General features: G+C 40.8%; 1 protein-coding gene across 5 annotated transcripts in view; it reads right to left on the minus strand.

The window, feature by feature from the left end:
• The window catches only part of LOC126088553 (uncharacterized), a 525,775-nt gene that overhangs the window by 136,306 nt on the left and 366,286 nt on the right, over positions 1-23,183 (minus strand). For all 5 annotated transcript variants that reach the window (XM_049906736.1, XM_049906735.1, XM_049906738.1 and 2 more), the window contains one exon: positions 22,365-22,404. In XM_049906736.1, coding sequence (XP_049762693.1) covers positions 22,365-22,404 — 40 coding nt within the window. The remainder of the gene's footprint in view (positions 1-22,364; positions 22,405-23,183) is intronic.

Raw genomic sequence — 23,183 nt, forward strand, 5'->3', positions numbered from 1 at the left:
GAAAGCGCTGGCAGGTTGATAGACACACAAACAAACACAAACATACACACAAAATTCAAGCTTTCGCAACCAACGGTTGCTTCATCAGGAAAGAGGGAAGGAGAGGGAAAGACGAAACGATGTGGGTTTTAAGGGAGAGGGTAAGGAGTCATTCCAGTCCCAAGAGCGGAAAGCCTTACCTTAGGGGGAAAAAAGGACGGGTATACACTCGTACACACACACATATCCATCCACACATATACAGACACAAGCAGACATTTGTAAAGGCAAAGAGTTTGGGCAGAGATGTCAGTCGGGGCGGAAGTACAGAGGCAAAGATGATGTTGAAAGACAGGTGAGGTATGAGCGGCGGCAAATTGACATTAGAAATTAGCGGAGATTGAGGCCTGGCGGATAGCGAGAAGAGAGGATATGCTGAAGGGCAAGTTCCCATCTCCAGAGTTCTGACAGGTTGGTGTTAGTGGGAAGTATCCAGATAACCCGGACGGTGTAACACTGTGCCAAGATGTGCTGGCCGTGCACCAAGGCATGTTTAGCCACAGGGTGATCCTCATTACCAACAAACACTGTCTGCCTGTGTCCATTCATGCGAATGGACAGTTTGTTGCTGGTCATTCCCACATAGAACGCTTCACAGTGTAGGCAGGTCAGTTGGTAAATCACGTGGGTGCTTTCACACGTGGCTCTGCCTTTGATCGTGTACACCTTCCGGGTTACAGGACTGGAATAGGTGGTGGTGGGAGGGTGCATGGGACAGGTTTTACACCGGGGGCGGTTACAGGGGTAGGAGCCAGAGGGTAGGGAAGGTGGTTTGGGGATTTCATAGGGATGAACTAAGAGGTTACGAAGGTTAGGTGGACGGCGGAAAGACACTCTTGGTGGAGTGGGGAGTGGGGAGTGGGGAGGATTTCATGCAGGATGGATCTCATTTCAGGGCAGGATTTGAGGAAGTCGTATCCCTGCTGGAGAGCCACATTCAGAGTCTGATCCAGTCCCGGAAAGTATCCTGTCACAAGTGGGGCACTTTTGTGGTTCTTCTGTGGGAGGTTCTGGGCTTGAGGGGATGAGGAAGTGGCTCTGGTTATTTGCTTCTGTACCAGGTCGGGAGGGTAGTTGCGGGATGCGAAAGATGTTGTCAGGTTGTTACCCCCTAAGGTAAGTCTTTCCGCTCCCGGGACTGGAATGACTCCTTACCCTCTCCCTTAAAACCCACATCCTTTCGTCTTTCCCTCTCCTTCCCTCTTTCCTGATGAGGCAACAGTTTATTGCGAAAGCTTGAATTTTGTGTGTATGTTTGTGTTCGTTTGTGTGTCTGTCGACCTGCCAGCACTTTCATTTGGTAAGTCACATCATCTTTGTTTTTAGGTATATTTTTCCTTCGTGGAATGTTTCCTTCTATATATATATATATATATATATATATATATATATATATGAAATGAGATCCATCCTGCATGAAATCCTATATATATATATATATATATATAGAGGGAAACATTCCACCCATTACATGCAGTCTCCCATCCTTCATCAAAGACACCAACCACTTTCTCGAACGCCTGGAATCCCTACCCAGTCTGTTACCCCCGGAAACCATCCTTGTAACCATTGATGCCACTTCCTTATACACAAATATTCCGCATGCCCAGAGCCTCGCTGCGATGGAGCACTTCCTTTCACGCCGATCACCTGCCGCCCTACCTAAAACCTCTTTCCTCATTACCTTAGCCACCTTCATCCTGACCCACAACTTCTTCACTTTTGAAAGCCAGACATACCAACAATTAAAGGGAACAGCCATGGGTACCAGGATGGCCCCCTCGTACGCCAACCTATTCATGGGTCGCCTAGAGGAAGCCTTCTTGGTTACCCAGGCCTGCCAACCCAAAGTTTGGTACAGATTTATTGATGACATTTTCATGATCTGGACTCACAGTAAAGAAGAACTCCAAAATTTCCTCTCCAACCTCAACTCCTTTGGTTCCATCAGATTCACCTGGTCCTACTCTAAATCCCATGCCACTTTCCTTGACGTTGACCTCCACCTGTCCAATGGCCAGCTTCACACGTCCGTCCACATCAAACCCACCAACAAGCAACAGTACCTCCATTATGACAGCTGCCACCCATTCCACATCAAACGGTCCCTTCCCTACAGCCTAGGTCTTCGTGGCAAACGAATCTGCTCCAGTCCAGAATCCTTGAACCATTACACCAACAACCTGAAAATAGCTTTTGCATCCCGTAACTACCCTCCCGACCTGGTACAGAAGCAAATAACCAGAGCCACTTCCTCATCTCCTCAAACCCGGAACCTTCCACAGAAGAACCCCAAAAGTGCCCCACTTGTGACAGGATACTTTCCGGGACTGAATCAGATTCTGAATGTGGCTCTCCAGCAGGGATACGACTTCCTCAAATCCTGCCCTGAAATGAGATCCATCCTTCATGAAATCCTCCCCACTCCACCAAGAGTGTCTTTCCGCCGTCCACCTAACCTTCGTAACCTCTTAGTTCATCCCTATGAAATCCCCAAACCACCTTCCCTACCCTCTGGCTCCTACCCCTGTAACCGCCCCCGGTGTAAAACCTGTCCCATGCACCCTCCCACCACCACCTATTCCAGTCCTGTAACCCGGAAGGTGTACACGATCAAAGGCAGAGCCACGTGTGAAAGCACCCACGTGATTTACCAACTGACCTGCCTACACTGTGAAGCGTTCTATGTGGGAATGACCAGCAACAAACTGTCCATTCGCATGAATGGACACAGGCAGACAGTGTTTGTTGGTAATGAGGATCACCCTGTGGCTAAACATGCCTTGGTGCACGGCCAGCACATCTTGGCACAGTGTTACACCGTCCGGGTTATCTGGATACTTCCCACTAACACCAACCTGTCAGAACTCTGGAGATGGGAACTTGCCCTTCAGCATATCCTCTCTTCTCGCTATCCGCCAGGCCTCAATCTCCGCTAATTTCTAATGTCAATTTGCCGCCGCTCATACCTCACCTGTCTTTCAACATCATCTTTGCCTCTGTACTTCCGTCCCGACTGACATCTCTGCCCAAACTCTTTGCCTTTACAAATGTCTGCTTGTGTCTGTGTATATGCGGATGGATATGTGTGTGTGTGCGAGTGTATACCTGTCCTTTTTTCCCCCTAAGGTAAGTCTTTCCGCTCCCGGGATTGGATTGACTCCTTACCCTCTCCCTTAAAACCCATATCCTTTTGTCTTTCCTTCTCCTTCCCTCTTTCCTGACGAGGCAACCGTTGGTTGCGAAAGCTAGAATTTTGTGTGTATGTTTGTGTGTCTATCGACCTGCCAGCACTTTTGTTTGGTAAGTCTCATCATTATATATATATATATATATATATATATATATATATGGCTATAATAGAAGGAAACATTCCACGAAGGAAAAATATACCTAAAAACAAAGATGATGTGACTTACCAAATGAAAGTGCTGGCAGGTCGACAGACACACAAACGAACACAAACATACACACAAAATTCAAGCTTTCGCAACAAACTGTTGCCTCATCAGGAAAGAGGGAAGGAGAGGGAAAGACGAAAGGATGTGGGTTTTAAGGGAGAGGGTAAGGAGTCATTCCAGTCCCGGGAGCGGAAAGACTTACCTTAGGGGGAAAAAAATGTGTGGATGGATATGTGTGTGTGTGCGAGTGTATACCCGTCCTTTTTTCCCCCCCTAAGGTAAGTCTTTCCGCTCCCGGGACTGGAATGACTCTTTACCCTCTCCCTTAAAACCCACATCCATTCGTCTTTCCCTCTCCTTCCCTCTTTCCTGATGAGGCAACAGTTTGTTGCGAAAGCTTGAATTTTGTGTGTATGTTTGTGTTCGTTTGTGTGTCTGTCGACGGTAAGTCACATCATCTTTGTATATATATATATATATATATATATATATATATATAGTGTGTGTGTGTGTGTGTGTGTGTGTGTGTGTGTGTGTGTGTGTGTGTGTGTGTGTGTGTGAGAGAGAGAGAGAGAGAGAGAGAGAGAGAGAGAGAGAGAGAGAGAGAGAGAGACTTATACTTCACCAGCTGTGAGGCTAATGTGGACTATTACAGAAGAGCTTGTACCACAACACATGGCTGCTGTTAAAGTTAAGTAGCAGCTATCTGTTTAAGTAAATAAAGAACCACGTTAATACAAGTGTGCAGTGGGTTGTAGTTAGAGGATACCAGCCACCAAACAATATCCTCACCCTTGATCCCTATGGTACAAGACACTACAGTGGCGACAAGAATACAACAGTGGCGATGAGGATAATTCAGTGGCGATCGAAGATAATCAACTTCGCCGAAGATTTTACATGTTTCTCTTGTGTGTTGTTGTCGTGTTCTTACATGTAATCCAGGAGGGGTTCCACACTACTAATCAAATTTCTTTTTTCTGAGGCTTTGCTTGCTTTTTGCTACAATGTATTTGTGTAAACCGTGGCTGCCCCACCCCTCCACCCACCACTCAAATGCCTCAGCTGCAGATGGCCAATGTAATGGATAATAACTCAAGCTTTTCAGTTTGACAACCAACAAACTACTGCTTTGCTGACGACAGTACAACAACTACTAGCTCCACAAGCTGCATTGGCCGCACAACCAATCAACCAATTTGCCCAACAAGTGCCACCGACACAGAAGAGGAATGGCTTGAATACCTGACACTGTTCCAAGCAAATTATCAAGCTTATCATGTTCAAGATACTGTAAAGCTACAATACTCTCTCTCGATTGTGGGGTCCCCAGTTATCAGGTTAATACAAAAGCTCAATATTATGACCAGCAAGTCCAAGTAGCTGCAGCTAGATATCAGTTCGTTCACTTGCACAAAAAGCTGGAATGGATGTACCACCAGTGGTACACAGAATTAATGGACACAGCTAGGAAGTGTAAATTTAAGTGTAGTTGTGGCAACCTTTACAGTGATTTAATGATTCAGTATGCTATAACATTCAATGACCCAGATAATACAATACGGGAACAGATCTAAAGTACTCTGAGCCATCACTTCCCGAAGTATGGCAAATCTTAGGCCAATATGATTCACGTGCCATAGCAACCGATAAGGTGGACCAGGTCCTGATTTGTTGCATTGAGTCACCCCTTGTTCATGACCAGCCCATGTAGCCACAACAACAAGCGCATACATAGCCATGCAGACATGTAAGAAAGCCTGTGAATTTAGTGAAGTCTTGCCCTAGACGTTTTGCTTGCCATAAAAAACAGGATTGCCCATCACATAATGCAATGTGTTACATGTGTGGAAAAAAGGCCATGTTCAAGTACTTTGATTGCAATGACACAAAAATGCCAATTTTGCCTGCCCCAGAAAAAACAGGCTTGTGCACATGCAGTGTACCCCGTGTTTTCAACAGGTTCTGACAAAAGTAAGATTAAGGTTGTGACTCCTCCTCACTCTACTGCTGTGCAATGATGTTCTAACAAACTATTTGTCTCCTTACAAATTGCTGGCCTTCGTGTGAACCTTCAGTCAGACACAGGTGCTTCAGTAACTTCGCTTAATCGTGTCACGTATGAACAGTTAGGCTCACCATGCCTTTGTAAATCTAGCAAGCACCTCACTCCTTACAATGGTCAGGAAATTCCAGGGCTTGGACAGTGTAGTTTGCCTGTCACTTACATATCTCACACTAGGACAGTGAATTTTACTGTGTTTAAATCGAGAGACAATGAGAACATTTTTGGTTTAGATGCCTTTGATTTGTTTGGACTTAGAATATACGTACTTTTAGTATTGGATTTTGATCCAAAAGAATTTCCTTAACTACTTTCAGAGGGAATGGGAAAAGCTAATAACTTTGTAGTACATGTTATATTGAAAGATAATGTTCAGCCTATGTTTTTTTGGGCCCACCCTGCTCCAATTGCTTTAAGAAACAAAGTAGCCAATAAATTGAAAGAATTGCAATATAATGGTGTAATTGCTCCAATTGAAGCTAGTCAATAGGGAAGTCCTCTAGTTTTGTTGCCTAAGCCTTCTGGTCACATTCACATTTGTGTTGACTCCCAAGTCTACAGTCAACCCACAGACAGTAGTTGACACTTACCAGTTACCTTGCCCTGAGGAACTCATGGACAGGCTGGGTGCAGGACGTTACTTTTCTACGATAGATTTGCGTGATGCCTACTTGTAAATTCCATTAGATGAATAATCACAGAAAATGTTTGTTGTAAATACAGACTTAGGACTGTTCAAATATTTGCATTTGAACTTCGGCAGTGCTTCCACACCTGCCATTTTCCAATGCTACTTTGAACAGCTGACTGCAAAAGAGTCATTTTGTTCAAACTACCTTGACTATATTGTCATCTCAGGTGAGACTTTTTCCTTGCACTACAGACAAATTTCACAGGCCACGGAAGCAGACCCAGACCTCAAGATTTTGTTGCATTACATTGACCTCCTTTATTGAACAGTATCCAGAGCTCAGTTGTGCACCAATATCGACGTAACCTTTCAATTCAACAGGGTGCGATTCTAGTTGAAAATGACTGTGGACAATCCCATGTGCTTATTTCCAAAGTGTTGCAAAAGGATGTGTTGTGACTGCTCCACTAAGGACATTGGGGAGCTGTTGGCACTATACTTGGCAGGACATGGATGCCGACATTGAACAAATGACGTCACAGTGTTGCGGATGTGTGGAAAACCAATCCACTCTGCTAGAGACATTCTCAACTTGGCCTAAGAATCAATCGCCATGGCAACTAGTGCACATAGACTGCAGAACCATTTTGGAACACTTGTTGGCTCATAGTGGTAGACACTTTTTAGCAAGTCGCTATTTGCGGTGCCTATGGCTTTTACCACATCACATACCACCATTCAGGCATTGTCGTCCATATTTTGGATGGAAGGTTGTGTTGCACAACGGACCACAGTTCATGTCACTTTATTTTGAACAGTTTTGTGGACGAAATGGAATTAGTCATCTAACAAGTGCTCCATTTCATCTGCAGTCCAACTGAGAAGTGGAACACTTTGTACGCACTTTTAAACAACAGGTGGCAAGCTTCACACCACCCACACACGGGAACAGGCACTGCAACTCTTTCTCACCTCCTACCGATCCCACGGACCATCACTAGTGGAACTTCTGAATGGCTGCCGCCGTCGGACGCTGCTCCACTTGCTATACCCATTGCAACATCTGGCGCTGCCAATAGTCCGTAAGTATCACTTTGCAATCTTTTTCCTTTCAAAGTTAATGGCAACTGCGGGAGCAGGGAAAGAGATGTGATCCAAGAATGCAATGATTCTTTTATGTACTTGATTGCAAGTCCCAATGGTTTGCAATGCCACCACCAGAACCAAATTCATGTGTTTCATTTGTCCTGTGATTCTACTGTTTTTCTTCCCTCAGATTCATGGGACCATGTGACCTTCGCAGCTGCCTGCTGGTGCCACCAGGGTACACCATGAGGAGTGGATGGACGATGCCTCGTCCCCACTCACAGACCCAATGGATCTGGGCCCGCCATCACCATCATCCCCGCAGGACACACCCTCAGGCCTGAACATGTGCTCTGGCAGCCTCGCAAGCCAGATGGCAGGGAGTACACTGTCGTTCACAGTCATGGCTCCTGGTTCGTCTAAACATCCAGCACCCTGCCTCCCTCCCATTGTCATTTGCATGCTCCCTACACAACAATGATGTGGCCTTTCGGGGGGGGGGGGGGGGGGGGGGGGGGGGGGGGGGAGGCAGAATGTGCTGGCATAAACTGTCGCCAGCACATCGGTCGTCAAAGATGTAGCAAGAAGATTGATAGTAGGCGCTGGATCAAGCACGCCTATCAGGAGAGAGGCCAAAGACAGACTCGCAATCAGCACACCGCCAATGCCCTCTTGACCACAAGTATTTAAATCGCCACCGCTGACTGGAGAGCTTAGTCTCCATCTCAGTCATTCAGCTGCCGGCTGGTCAGTGACGCACCAACTCACACTCCAGTTTGGTGTCTGTCATTCATCATATAGCGGGACTTTTACTTCACCAGCAATGAGGCTAACAACATTACGGAAGAGCTTGTAGATTCCTACAGTACAAGACACTTCAGTGGCAACAACATTAGTGAAAATTTTTCCTTATACAAAATTAAACTACAATAAATTTCCTTAAAAAAAAGCTATTCTTTTTTTCTAGGACTTACAATTTCCGTGTTGCATTTATTAAAAATAGTTTTTTAAGAGCATAAAATTGATTTTCATTGTCAAATGAAGTGGGTTGATAACACATTTTTTGGTGTGTAACACATGTAAGCGCAGTAGAACGATACAAGTTGTGTTCTGGGGGTGCAACAGGGTGGAAAGATGGGGTTGAATGTTAGAAGCACAAGGGAAGGTATATTACCAGACTGTTGTCTCCAAAATGAAGAAGGCAATTTCCCATTCTTCCTACATCACAAAAAACAAAGTATAAGATGTTTCACGAAGTTATATCAACTCTTCCATGGCTTGCTTCATGAATCACTGGCAATGCAATGTGAAGACACTCCTGGTGCTTGTTTATTATCCACAAAGTGTGTTAACGCTACATGGATTACAGATATAAGATCTAATAATACAAATGCAAGGACAGCTTATGTACAGATGTGGTGTAAGTCTCTGCACCCTGTTCTACACTGCTATAGGGGAAATTGATTTTTAATGGTGCTGTTTGGCAGATGTAGAATTCTTCTGGGAAAGCAACTACCTCCACAACGAACCTTGCTTGCTTTTGAGTTTAGAAACACATTTTATTTCCCCAGAATTTCCTTCCAGTTCTATTATGTAAATAGACAAAATAACGTCACTAAGCTTGTGTTTTTATATAATGGAGTTATTTTCAGTTTATTAAATGGGTACTTATTTGCAGTTGTTAAGTGAGGTTTTACATAAAGTAACTTCCTATGATTGAGAAATATTCAATCTGCATGTGTGATATTATAAGTGAACTACATAGTGTTACTGACAAAGGAATTGAGGATATACAAATGTGGACCTTGCTACCACTGAAGCATGTTGTCATGTCAAGCCATCTAGTTTTGTTGTTATCACTTGGTGGTAATTAAATAATGACCAGAAAGTTACTGCACTTCTCTTACCATTAATTGTTACTTCAATTCAGTATCTGCTGGTACTTGTAGAGTGGGCTGTACTGAGCAGAGCCACTTACCACAGATTCACATTTTATCTTGCAAAGCGGTTGTGAATGTATCTGATGGAATAGGACTGACTGTGGTTAAATGTAGCTCAGTAATCTGCTTAAATGCATTGTTTGACTTGTGCTGAAATACATAAAGTTCCATAACATCGGGCGACCTACTTCTGTTACAGAAGGAGCCACATTAAGCCTCTGGGCACCTTCAAATGCTGGGACAGCTGAGGCTGGGATGATGCATTAGACATCTTCAAGCTGTTCTGCAATTGATAGTGGAGACAATGAAATTGACAATGTCAAATACATATTGACAGCATGTTACACTTGGGCAGGTTCTTCAGCATAGTAGACAGTTAGTAGCTCCAATTATGAGCTTTTTTACATAATAGCTCATTTAACAACTGCAAATAAATACTTCTCAATAAACTGAAAATAACTCCACTATATAAAGACGAGCTCAGTGAAGCTACCTTGTTGACCTACATGAAAGAACTGGACCAGACATGCTTGGGAGGCATAGTGTGCCTGCAAACTGAAAAGCGAGCACCACTTGTGTTCGGGGAAGCTTTCCCAAAAGAATGCTACAGCTGTTGTACAGGGTTACTAAGAACCAATTTCCCCACTAGCACTGTAGAACAGCGTACAGAAATTCTTGTAGGTTCTGTCCATATGCATTTCTTTTGTTAGTATTATTAGTAATTCATATCTGTATCACATCTACTGTTAATGCACTTTGTGGAAACTAAACATCCCCAGCCATGTCTGGACACTACATCGCCAATGTTAAGCTGCAGAAGGGTCATTGTAAATTTGTGATACACTCCGTACCTGCTTTTGCGACGTAGTGCATTAGAGAGAATGGGGAATGGTCTCCTTGCTCTTAATTTTGCCTAACTGTGAAGGAGGGAAGAGCATGACCACAATGCAGCAATTTACCTTCCCTCATATTTCTAACCTCAGTTCTCGCCTTCCCAATCTTTTACACCCTCAGAACATAATTTATCCCTTAATATATTTCTACTGCATGTAAATGGGGTACAAACCTTTAATGCGTGTTCTTAACTCACGTTATTCAACAACAATATACATTAATTTTACACTATTAAAACATTAATTATTAAGCTGTGACTTTTCCACCCCCTGCAACAAGGAGATTATTTGTACTAGAGGAAAAAAAATTAAGAAAAAACTGTTAGGGCCTTTTTTTGTAGGAAATTTGATGTAGTTTAATTTTGCACTAGGAAACATTTTTGCTAAAGGACACAGTTTTCAGGACAATCGAGAAAAACCTAAAAATGGACCATTAATTTACACCCTCCCTCATATGCTCACATCCCACCAGGCAGGATATTTAGTATGTTATTTATTCAGCAATGTACAAAAATTTATGACTATACGAATTTGTTCTCCTAATTTCCTTTGATGGCTGGACTAAATAACAGCCAGCCAGTGTGGCCAAGTGGTTCTAGGCACTTCAACCAGAACCACACTGCTGCTACAGTCGCAGGTTCGAACCCTGTCTCTGGCATGGATGAGTGTGATGTCCTTAGGTTAGCTAGGTTTAAGTAGTTCTAAGTCTAGGGGACTGATGACCTCAGATGTTAAGTCCCATAGTGCTTAGAGCTATCTGAACCATTTTATAACTAAATCACAGAAAACTTAAATTTTGATGAGTGGGCAAGAATTTGAACAATCGTCTTCCCAAACGCGAGTCCAGTGTACTGACCACTGCACCACATCACTAGGTAACAGTGCAGAGAGCATTCATTTCTACACAGTCTGCTATTTTTTGTCTGTATAATTATATTACTGTATTGAAGTTTTGTGAACAGTGGTGTGGGCAGGAGAGAGAGTAATGTTCCTAATAGAAGAAGAAAGATGTCATGGATGCCTGTAGGAGCCAAATGATCCGCAACACAAAATGACAAACAAAACTGAATATGCAGTATGTGAGAAAAGCAAATTCATTACTTGCATACGTGAGGTGGGAATGGGGTGAAAAGGCACAAGCTTTTGTATTTCTTTTTGTTAAAAACAACAGGATAACAGATTTTCTTGAAAGTAAACAGAAGTAAATCTGTATGTATTATGTTAATGAAAGCAACATTAAAACATAAAATGTCTAACCATTCTTGTGGCTTATGTTCAATTCAGCTGTAATTACATCACACATGTATTACTGTTATTTCAGGAACTTTTAATGTAATAACTGAATAAACAGAAATCATTATTCCTTTAATCATACACCCTTTCCTACCACAAAATATGAGAGCGAGTCAATACGTAAGTTGCAAACTGAGATATAGACATCGGATCTGCGTGTACAAGCCTGAACTTTATTTTCCTTTTCAACATACTTCCAATGTAAAAAACACTTATCCCATCATCTGACAAAGTGTTAAAAGTATGTAGCATAGAATTCTTGTGGTAGTGTTTGCATCTAACGAGTGACCTCTCTGGATATAACAAGTTTATTTCATTCCACAAATTGTTGCAACCTACAAGACCTGGAGATAGCAAAATACCCTTAGATGGGGAAGCAATGTGCCATCACTGAGCAACCAGGGTGGCCAGGATGCTCCTTGTTTGTGACTTGTTCTTGTCCTTTGCTGAATTTCTGTATCCAATTGAACACTAATTTCCACAAAATACAGTTCTAACCACATTTGGATGTGCTCTACAGACAGTCCCACAGCTCGCAAAACTCATGTTCTAGTCAAGTACACACTTTTAGGACAGCTTCCATCTTGGTCCGACTGTAGATAATTAACTGTTGGGCCACAGAATACTGTGTATTGGTTACCTTTCATACAACATATGCAGAACCTTTTAGATACATTTAGGCACGAAATTTAAAATGGTAAGTGGCATTCAGGCATTTGCAGCTTATTTATTGACCCACCCTCATATGCAGCACATTTATAAAGGTACTGACCTAACATGTCTATTGTATACCTTTACATCACATTAATGAAACTTTCTTACAAGTAGTTTAACAAAATCTTTGACTGTTTTGTATACTGTGCAGTAGATACAGGAAAAAACCAAAATGTAGAAGTTATCGAAATCTGAAACATGTACTAGTGAAACTTTGTCTTGTTGTGAAGACCCGCTCTTTTTGTGATATCGCTATTTAGTATTTAGTGTCTCCATCAACAGTAGAGAGAAACAGCAAAAACCATCTGCTGAAACACATGCAAGGGTTTAGAGTAAGGCTAAGGAAGCCTTCAACTACAGTTCAGTGATAAGTGCTAAACCACAGTCTCACACTTTCATAAAAATTCAGACTCCTAAATTTTCCTTTTCTTATGTCATTTTGTTTGTTTTGTCATCAACAGTTGCTCATCGCAGTAAATCTTGTTTGGGTATCAGTTTTGCATTGCTACTGTAATTAGCATTATGTGAAATGAAACCTGTGTACCACCTACGATTGTAATACCAAAAAAGGAATACTGCAGTGTTCATAGGGTTGGCACACATAAATGTTCATTCTTTTGTGTTATCTTCTGTTCCCTCCTGTGTAAAACACTTCTTCATAGATACGAGTAAATGGTAGTGACCACTGGCGAACTGTATGTGAACGCTCATTCACTTATGTTCACCTCCATTCACTGCAGCATAAACGGGCTGAACAGTGTATGGCATATCAAGGTCAGGAGTTTATATCACTTGCATCTTCATCTTCAATATTACCAAGATGATGATTGTGTGTCGAGTAGATTGTTACAGAAACTTATCACAGCCTAACAACAAATTGTAAAAAATTCAAGTCTGCTAAACTGACCTATTGAAAAACACCAACAAATGAACAACAAGGCAACGTATTACTGAGGACTCTGATGGAACAGTCTTCACAAATGATCCTGTAAAACATCTTTAATATGGCAACGATAGTATCTGCAGAGACCAATGAAAGATGATTATCAAAAAAATACTGACTCATTTATTTAACCTGTTCTACAACACTTCAACAAGTGTTTCTTATCAAGATCAGTAATAACAACAGGAAACAAAACTGGGAGAGGGGGTTGTGTGTAGTTTACATTGAGGATTGAAATATTCTCAAGGAGGCAAAATCCATACGAGCTTGCAGCAGTATCTGGAATATTCAACCAAAGTCACATTATGCACAATGGAGAGCATGCCGCATACGCAAGATGTACTTAACTGCTAGAGCAAAATGAAAATCAAGCCAAGCAATTCTCAACACAAAACAAAGATTAAAATTAACTCTAGCATTCTCAGGCACATTACAAATGGAAGTATACTGAATTAATAATGGCTGTATTAAATCAGTTTTTAAAATACTGAACAGAAAACAATTCGATTCTAATTTGTATGAAACTGCAGAGGCACTTTGGTGGATGCAATATCCACAAAGAGCTGGTCTCAGGCCATAGCATAGTATCAGTAATAAAATGAAATTGTAAAGTTAATCAACAGAGAGTGTTTATTCTTGCTGCAACAGAAATTTGGTGATACATCAAAATTTTGAGGTGATCTGGCTAGGTACCTCTTATATTCGGTACAAGATAGTACCCACATATCTATTTGTTGATAGGACTCAATTAGGTTATTATTAGGAGTGCAATCAAATTGCATCCAACAATGAAATTTTTTTGCTCAATGCTTATATTCGCAGATTAAACCATTGCTGCCGAGGACCAGGTTTTTACAGTGTTTAATGGATGATTATAGGAGTCATCTTACATTTACAGATGAAGCTCTTTGTCCACTGTGATTTCATAAAAAATTATTTTGAAGAATTCTGAAGGATAGGGCATAACAAACAATAATTGCGTTCAAACAGGACAAAGCACTCGATACAGTATCGATCTTGCTCGAACAACCACGTGACATTTGACTCGTGGTGCTAGTGCAAGGGATAGTCTAAAAACTATGAAACAGCCACTACAACAATCTAATGCTCTGCTTAAAAACTGACAATGTTGTGAAATACAGAAGGAAATAGCTTTAAATTCTATCAACTTACAAACTTTTGTCATGGCATTTCAACAAGTTTGCAATAAAAGTTCTCCTAGATCTACAGATACTGTATACATACATCTATGCTGGTTTGTAAGTAAAGAAACATTCAAAGGCAAAATGTTCTCCCTCAAAATTCATTACTTGATTCTGAATCCAAGTCCTTATTTTAATTGATTGTGAGAAACTGTAATTATTTACTAAGTGGGTTGAAAATGAGAAATTCGGTTGCTGTTCATGTCCAAGACTACTTCGAAAATTTCCAGCTTTATAATAAGAGGCTGACATTCAAATGAAATGAGAAAGGAAATTAATCTAGATGTGAATGTCTAACAAAAGAAAATCAGATTAAACTGACAGCAATTGTTATCACAAGAATAAATTACAGCAGAAAAACCCATTGTGGAGATGGTACCAACAGACGTCACTAGAAAAAAGGACAAGTGAAAGTTCGAGAATTGGACTGAATCACGAGTGCGATCTTTTATTTACACGGTAGTTGCTGGTGTTACATATGACCTGCACCCTAGATGATATTGCTGTCTGTGTTTCACTGTTGCTCAAGCACAGCACGGGTTGGAGGGGAAAGAGACACCAGCTTGGCTGAGACGTGAGAACTGTGACGAGAGTGGGGAGGGAGGGTGTTGCACAGGCAGTAAATGTTGCCATACTACCGAACATTGGAATCTACACTGTGTAGTTTGGCTTTTTTATGAACATATACCACATTTAAACTGCAATTTGACAGAAACCATTTTTACTTGCAATCAACTGACTTCAAAATTTGACAAATACTCAAAACAGCGCACATTTCTTCGAAAAAATCTGAACTTGTGGATATCTTACACTTGTAGTGTACTTCACGTTTTAAGCAGCAATGTTTCTCATCGTGAGATATGATGGGAACGACGGCAGAGTGTCAGCTGTGTAAGAAGCAAGAGACACTGTAACATTCTCTCTTAAGTACAGATGCAAAATCTGCTACTTATTCAGAAAAAAATAGCTGCGTTCTGAGGTCACTCCACAACCACAACCTCAGAAATTTCAATATATTCACAAGAAACTGCATGTGACAAAGAAGATTCAAAGTTTCACAGCTGTCCTGTTAGGATGATGACTCAAAATAGTGGTATCACAGATGATACACAAACTAAACAAAAAAGGCAGCATAGACAAAAATTAATGTAAACAATTTCTTTTTATTTACTTCTCCTTGTATTATCAAAATATAGACAGTTAATAAATGGCAAAGTAGAATACAGTAAACTCTCAACTACCTGCAGTAATTAGGGACTGAAAAACCTTCGATAATCTAACTCCATGGATAATCTGCAGTTAAAGTACTCAGTAATGTATAAGGGTTGTTCAAAAACAAAAATTAATTACAAAGTCATAATTAAAATCACTTAACGAATGTTTACAGTAAATTCTTCTTTAATCTTCATTCAACAAGTGAAAATTCTGTACTGAAACAAAATACAGTCTAGCACTTGCATTGTTTGTGCAGCACATTGTTTACTACACTACTGTAATAATATGGGGTTATCACTCAATTATGACAAAAAGGGGGGGGGGGGTGTCATTTTGTACTCAGGTAAAAATGGCGTAGAGAAGATAAATCCATGAATACCCTGGAAAGAAAATATCTTATTTTCTGCTGTTATAAAGGGAGGGAGAAAAACGTAACTAACTTTTACTAAAATAACAAGAAGAATTGTCTAGGTACAATGCTGGAAAAGACCTTAACTTTGAAAGTATTTGCATTTCCTGGAGATCAACAGCTCTGCCCAGTTCAAACTCGCTGTCACATTTATATTTATCTCATCATCAATGAATCAATCCACCTCACAATGACTGCAACTACTTTTCTTAAAATGATCTTAGCAGAACACTGACATTTGCAGTCAAGCATGAGAAGGTACTGCTCGGCCTTCAGATATGCTGCAATCCTAACTTTTCCGCAAATCCTATGATGATAGGGGTATTCTTACTTGCAAATAATAGTCAGGAGTTATGTTTTATTTCCCTCTTTAAGTCCAACACATTTTGGAGTCACAATTCCATTTCCAAGGACTACATCAGCATTTTCTTGGTGTTAAACCTGGTACAGATTATTGCCTAGCCTTAGATGAGTGACACAGTTGTCAATTTTACTAAAAAATTGTCCAAGACAAAATTAACAAACAACTATTAGTGATTACCTTCATTTGACAACACAATACTACTCTCCTGTATTGGAGAAAAACTTCAAAATTCTCTCTTTAGATGATTAAACATGTTTATGACTGTACTACACAAGTCAAATGAACCAATTTGTGATTCAAGATTTATTTCAACAACAAATGTAATTACCTTTGTTTTTCAGAACTGACACCATGTCATAGGATCCATGATTGCAGTTCTTATAACAACTTGAAAAACACCATCCGGATCACAATTTATTTCAGTAATGACTACTAGTTCCCATCTGACCTGCCGATCATCTTTAGGCCTGTTGCCAAACTGCAACTTGTGGCTCTAGACTTGAGGCTCATCTAAAGGGCAGATGCAACCCAGAAGTTGTTAATGAAAGAAATTGTAATCTAGATGACACATTTAATTTTTTTTTATTTTGTTGTGCAAATTTTTTATTTTTGTTTATTTTGTGTCAAACTCCGTATATCCAGGTAGCAAGTAAATCACAAGGATATCAAATGTGTCAAATTGTACAGAGTTCAAATAATATTCACACGGTAATAAAATATACAATGCAAATAAAGAATCAACTAAAGAACATTTACTCAATTAACAAGAAATTGTGTTTTACTGTGGAAGGTGAGTAACATAAAGGAAGTAATGCTATGCTCAAATTACAATAAATAAAGGCATGAATATAAAACCCAAATTTTCAAACATCTACGATAGTGACCAGAATATTACAAGAGCGACCTATTTTCAAACTTTATATATACTTAAGAGGAGGAACAAGAAGAAAAATATGACACAGACATTGCAATTTACATTTTTATTGAGTGTTGCATCACAACCAGGTTTAAAATAGAATACCTGACATAAAATAATCAGAACTAGTACTAATACACATGCTAGTTTAGCAGTGTTACTCATTTTGTCTCAGAAATTCATCAATTGTACAAAAGGATTTCCTTATCAGGTGCGCTTTGATAATATGTTCTGAATATGGGCAATCATTTGTGAATGATTTTTAATATGTAAATACACTCCTGGAAATGGAAAAAAGAACACATTGACACCGGTGTGTCAGACCCACCATACTTGCTCCGGACACTGCGAGAGGGCTGTACAAGCAATGATCACACGCACGGCACAGCGGACACACCAGGAACCGCGGTGTTGGCCGTCGAATGGCGTTAGCTGCGCAGCATTTGTGCACCGCCGCCGTCAGTGTCAGCCAGTTTGCCGTGGCATACGGAGCTCCATCGCAATCTTTAACACTGGTAGCATGCCGCAACAGCGTGGATGTGAACCGTATGTGCAGTTGACGGACTTTGAGCGAGGGCGTATAGTGGGCATGCGGGAGGCCGGGTGGACGTACCGCCGAATTGCTCAACACGTGGGGCGTGAGGTCTCCACAGTACATCGATGTTGTCGCCAGTGGTCGGCGGAAGGTGCACGTGCCCGTCGACCTGGGACCAGACCGCAGCGACGCACGGATGCACGCCAAGACCGTAGGATCCTACGCAGTGCCGTAGGGGACCGCACCGCCACTTCCCAGCAAATTAGGGACACTGTTGCTCCTGGGGTATCGGCGAGGACCATTCGCAACCGTCTCCATGAAGCTGGGCTACGGTCCCGCACACCGTTAGGCCGTCTTCCGCTCACGCCCCAACATCGTGCAGCCCGCCTCCAGTGGTGTCGCGACAGGCGTGAATGGAGGGACGAATGGAGACGTGTCGTCTTCAGCGATGAGAGTCGCTTCTGCCTTGGTGCCAATGATGGTCGTATGCGTGTTTGGCGCCGTGCAGGTGAGCGCCACAATCAGGACTGCATACGACCGAGGCACACAGGGCCAACACCCGGCATCATGGTGTGGGGAGCGATCTCCTACACTGGCCGTACACCACTGGTGATCGTTGAGGGGACACTGAATAGTGCACGGTACATCCAAACCGTCATCGAACCCATCGTTCTACCATTCCTAGACCGGCAAGGGAACTTGCTGTTCCAACAGGACAATGCACGTCCGCATGTATCCCGTGCCACCCAACGTGCTCTAGAAGGTGTAAGTCAACTACCCTGGCCAGCAAGATCTCCGGATCTGTCCCCCATCGAGCATGTTTGGGACTGGATGAAGCGTCGTCTCACGCGGTCTGCACGTCCAGCACGAACGCTGGTCCAACTGAGGCGCCAGGTGGAAATGGCATGGCAAGCCGTTCCACAGGACTACATCCAGCATCTCTACGATCGTCTCCATGGGAGAATAGCAGCCTGCATTGCTGCGAAAGGTGGATATACACTGTACTAGTGCCGACATTGTGCATGCTCTGTTGCCTGTGTCTATGTGCCTGTGGTTCTGTCAGTGTGATCATGTGATGTATCTGACCCCAGGAATGTGTCAATAAAGTTTCCCCTTCCTGGGACAATGAATTCACGGTGTTCTTATTTCAATTTCCAGGAGTGTACTTTTAGATTAAAGGAGACACCCACTGAAAAGCAGAAGTGTTGAGTTTTCATTTTTTTGTGTGCTTATCGACAACTCAATCTGAAAGTATTTACATTGTACCAGAACTTTCCTCAAATATTAATATTTATTTTTTGGTGAGAATGCATCAAACAGCTTAATGCAGGAATAAAACTCCCTTTGGAACCAATTTAAGACTCTTTAATTCAATGTGTGGACTGTTTTTTGTTTTGGCCATGATATTTATCATTGTCTTTGTAGGGAGAAAAGGTACTGCAGACAAAAGTAAACAGACAAAATAGAATAAAATCATTCAGTCCCCCTCCCCTCCCCATCATTTGTGGCAGCATACAGACAAGTTGTATCATTTTACTAGTTTCATACATTCTTGGAAATATAACAGGATAGATTAAAAAATCTACTCACCAAGTGGTGGCAGCAAAAGAAAACACACATAAAAGAAATGGAAATGTGTAAGCTTCTGGCGACAGTAGTTCCTTCATCTGGCAGAAAGCCTGAAGGGCAAGGAAGAGCGATGAAGGAAATGGACTGGTGAACTTTAGGAAATGGGGAAAGTTACCCAGCATTCTTGGTGACTTTTCAGTAACAATCCCCATTTCCTAACAATTGCCAATACTTTTCTTTCATCCCTCTTCCTTTCCCTTCAACTCTTCTGCCAGAGGGAGCCACTAACTCTGAAAATTGAATATTTCCATTACTTTTGTGTGTGTTCTCCTGCCACCACTAGAGGAGCAGATTGTTTTTACCTACCCAATTATATTTCCCAAAACTATATGGTTTCATTTGGGACATGTGGCAGTCATAAATATGTTTAATCATTTTCATTGTAAGTACAAAAATGGTCTTTTTCACAAAAGCTGAAAATGAACATTTTGCGGACAAATGATGGTAACCCTTTATAATAATTTATCTGTTCATTCACTCTTACCTGAGAAACCTTTCACATAAAACTAACAACTTTGTCATTCATTTACTTCTAGGTGATGAACTGGAGCAGATTTGATGCCCAAAATTCTAGTCCTCACAAATGAGGTTGCGATGCTGAAATACTTTGAATTAAAAAAAAATTGTAACTGAAGATGGGGTATCAATAGTAAACTCTGACACTACTGTCATAGATAACCGCGAATGAAGGTATGTTGGAATCCCTTACATTTGGAGACAGAAGCTTGTTTATGGGTTTTGTAATTTTTACAAAGTTTCACAAAAATAGTGATGGAGATGAGGGCAGGGAGATGGAGGTCGAAATATGCTACAAACAACATGCCAATCTATCTTTAAGTTGGAGGCAGGTGGGCATACAGAACGAAGCATTTGCTTCCAAATTAACTTCTACATAGGGCAAAAGAAAGAAAGACTCAAACAATGACGCAGACAACAAACATCACACATATTTATTGTACTTATGTCTCCTACAGAGTATTGTCGGCTAAAAGACAAAAATTTGTGCTCATTATCTCTCATAATTTGGGACTTACACCACGTTTTATGCCAAAATCCCAATTTCCTTCAATAACTTCCTCTCTCTTGTTTGGGATGGAACACATTGCTCTGAATGCCAGTGTTTGCTATTGTTTATGAATCAGCTTCCCCATATAAAATTGAAAATTTTGTTGCAACATTTAGTTTTTGTTTTACTTTGGAGAATCTATTCTTCATAGATTTTTTGTTATACCTGCAGAACTGAAAATTTCACAGCGCAGAACTGTTGGTTACAAAGAATTTAATATATCATTCTCACTATCTCGCCCCCCCCCCCCCCCCCCCGGCCCCCTCACCATCCTTTTTTTGGGCAAAGACAGAGAACTGACTGACAAAGTTTTAATTAGTAACTATGTTTCATAAAATATTCTGTGACCTAATACAGCCTAATATAAATGATAACACCTTTATTAAAGTCTTTTGTCACACTTTTTCTTTTTCCACAATGAAAACTGGTTCTGTTCAGTTACAGAAGTGCCTTTTATTTTTCTTTAACAGAAGAAATGAAACAAGAGAGAAAAAAGAAGAAAGAGAAAAAAAACAAGAAGACATGAATATATTCTGTGAGTGAATGAAACTGGCCTTCTTAGCTACAGATATTATGGAATTATTTAGAAGGTTGCTACATTTCACAGTACGCCCCAAGCTATCCTGAACATAAAATTTCTTTAGTACAATCCACATTAGCTTTCAAAATTCTCAACTTAAAATACTCCAATAATTTTCTTTTAGGAGACTTTACATTCCAGTTTTCCTTATGACTCTTCAGGTCCCCCACTTCCAACGCGTTCCGTCAGAGGAAGGAAGAACCATGGAATATAACACAAGAAACTGGAATGTACTACTTTAAGCAAATGACAAGGTATTGATGAATTTGCTAACTCAGGTAAGAGTGCATGTGTTGTAATTTAAGATTAATTGTATCCTCTGAAAAGTGATACATTACGTTGTAACCTCAGAGAACTCACTACTGCATAACCCAGTCTCAAAAATGTTAATCTTTTATATTCTCACTTTTACTGGAAGTGTAAGTAGCTTAATTAACTGCTGTAAAGTGCTCTCTGAGAAGGAGGAAAAAAAGGTCCCTGGATGTTGTTCTTCAACAGGTCAAAACTTTGACTGTCCATGTGTCTACTGTAGACAGCCCTGTGACTAATTTCACAACAAAATGATCATGAAATTACGGTCCTGCAGAAACAAAATCTTTTCACTCAATTCAGTGGGATTTAAACTACCATTCAATTCTTTGTTCCAACGAAGTTGTAATGTCTAAATTAGCATGTATATTTACTCATATGCAAGAAGAGGAGAGAGATTAAGTACCAGACCCCCATCTTTATTCAGTAAATATTTTTTTAATATAAATTGACCTGCAAATTTATCATTCCATCAACAGCCTCTCCCCCCATTCATTATTCAACATTCACACACTTGATTTTAGTCTCCTGCTCAAGAATCATATCAACCCTAATTAGTTCAAATGGCTCTGAGCACTATGGGACTCAACAGCTTAGGTCATAAGTCCCCTAGAACTTAGAACTACTTAATCCTAACTAACCTAAGGACATCACACACACCCATGCCCGAGGCAGGATTCGAACCTGCGACCGTAGCAGTCCTCTAATTAGTTGCCATATCACTACAAATGCCATATCTGGAGGTTTATCCTTTCATATTCTGCATTTAAGACAACCACTAATAAGAATCTAACAATACTATGAAAAGCATAGTTGCTACACTCAGTATAGTGAAGATGCTCAGTTGCAGATAGGCATAACAAAAAGACTGTCAAAAAATGAGCTTTCGGTCAGTCTTGCTGTTGTGCCTATCTGCGACGCAGCATCTCTGCTATAAGGTGAGTTGTAACTACCCTTTCCACAATATTGTTACATTCCATCCTGGATTTTCCATTGTTTTATTAATGAGAATCTGTCAATTACAACTCAGAAGAAGTTCTAAAATCATATTTTCAAGTACTCTATTCCAAGTTGTCTCGCACCACTACCTTCTCAGTTACCTCAAATTTAAGGAATGTATTATTAAACACCTACCTTCTTTGTTACGGCTCTTCTTCTTACTGGATTCTTTGTCCTGCAAACAAACAATTAAAATGTATAAGAATCCATAGTTTTACATTTACTACTCGGGCACAAAACAGAAATGTCACTCAGAACTTCCTTTAATCTGTTGAAATGTTTAATGGGAATCTGTAGTAATACAAAAGGGGCAGAACCCATGAACCACTAACCCGAGTTATCCTCACAAAATAATCTATGCAATTTAAAAGAACAGACTTTCCTACAGTTTTGAAGTTTGGGAGTAATCAGTGTACAAATAAGTGCCAGAAAATAATATTTCATACAATAAAAATCACTTAATACAGCAAGGCTGAACTTCAGAACTATTATCAGTGAGGATATATTAAGGTGTTATACACTGCTAAAAAAGTATTTACTAACTTCAAGCATGAACCTTTTATGTCCCAAATATGGCATGCAAGAGGTCTTGAGAAACAGGCAGACCATTTCATGCCCAATGACAAAAGCTTACACATTACACAATGTGGTAACTAACAACCATGAGCAATTATTCTGACTAATGAAAATTTGAGCCACATCAGCTCTTGGAAACATATGTCACACTTTTCGTGACGGGTCGCCTCAACCATTAGGCAATATGAAGGTTTTCCACCTATGATATCCCATGGGGTACATTGGAATAGCACCACTGATGAAACGGAGTCCGTGGAGGACAGTAGCTTAACATGCCACAAGAAATACTACACAAGGTACAGATTTCTCAAAAACATGGAACATGACTACCCTATTGCTATTGGTTTTTGTGAACCAACACCTTTTGATCCCCCTGCC

This window comes from Schistocerca cancellata, chromosome 6 (genome assembly GCF_023864275.1).
Source record: "Schistocerca cancellata isolate TAMUIC-IGC-003103 chromosome 6, iqSchCanc2.1, whole genome shotgun sequence".
Classification (NCBI taxonomy): Eukaryota; Metazoa; Arthropoda; class Insecta; order Orthoptera; family Acrididae; genus Schistocerca; species Schistocerca cancellata.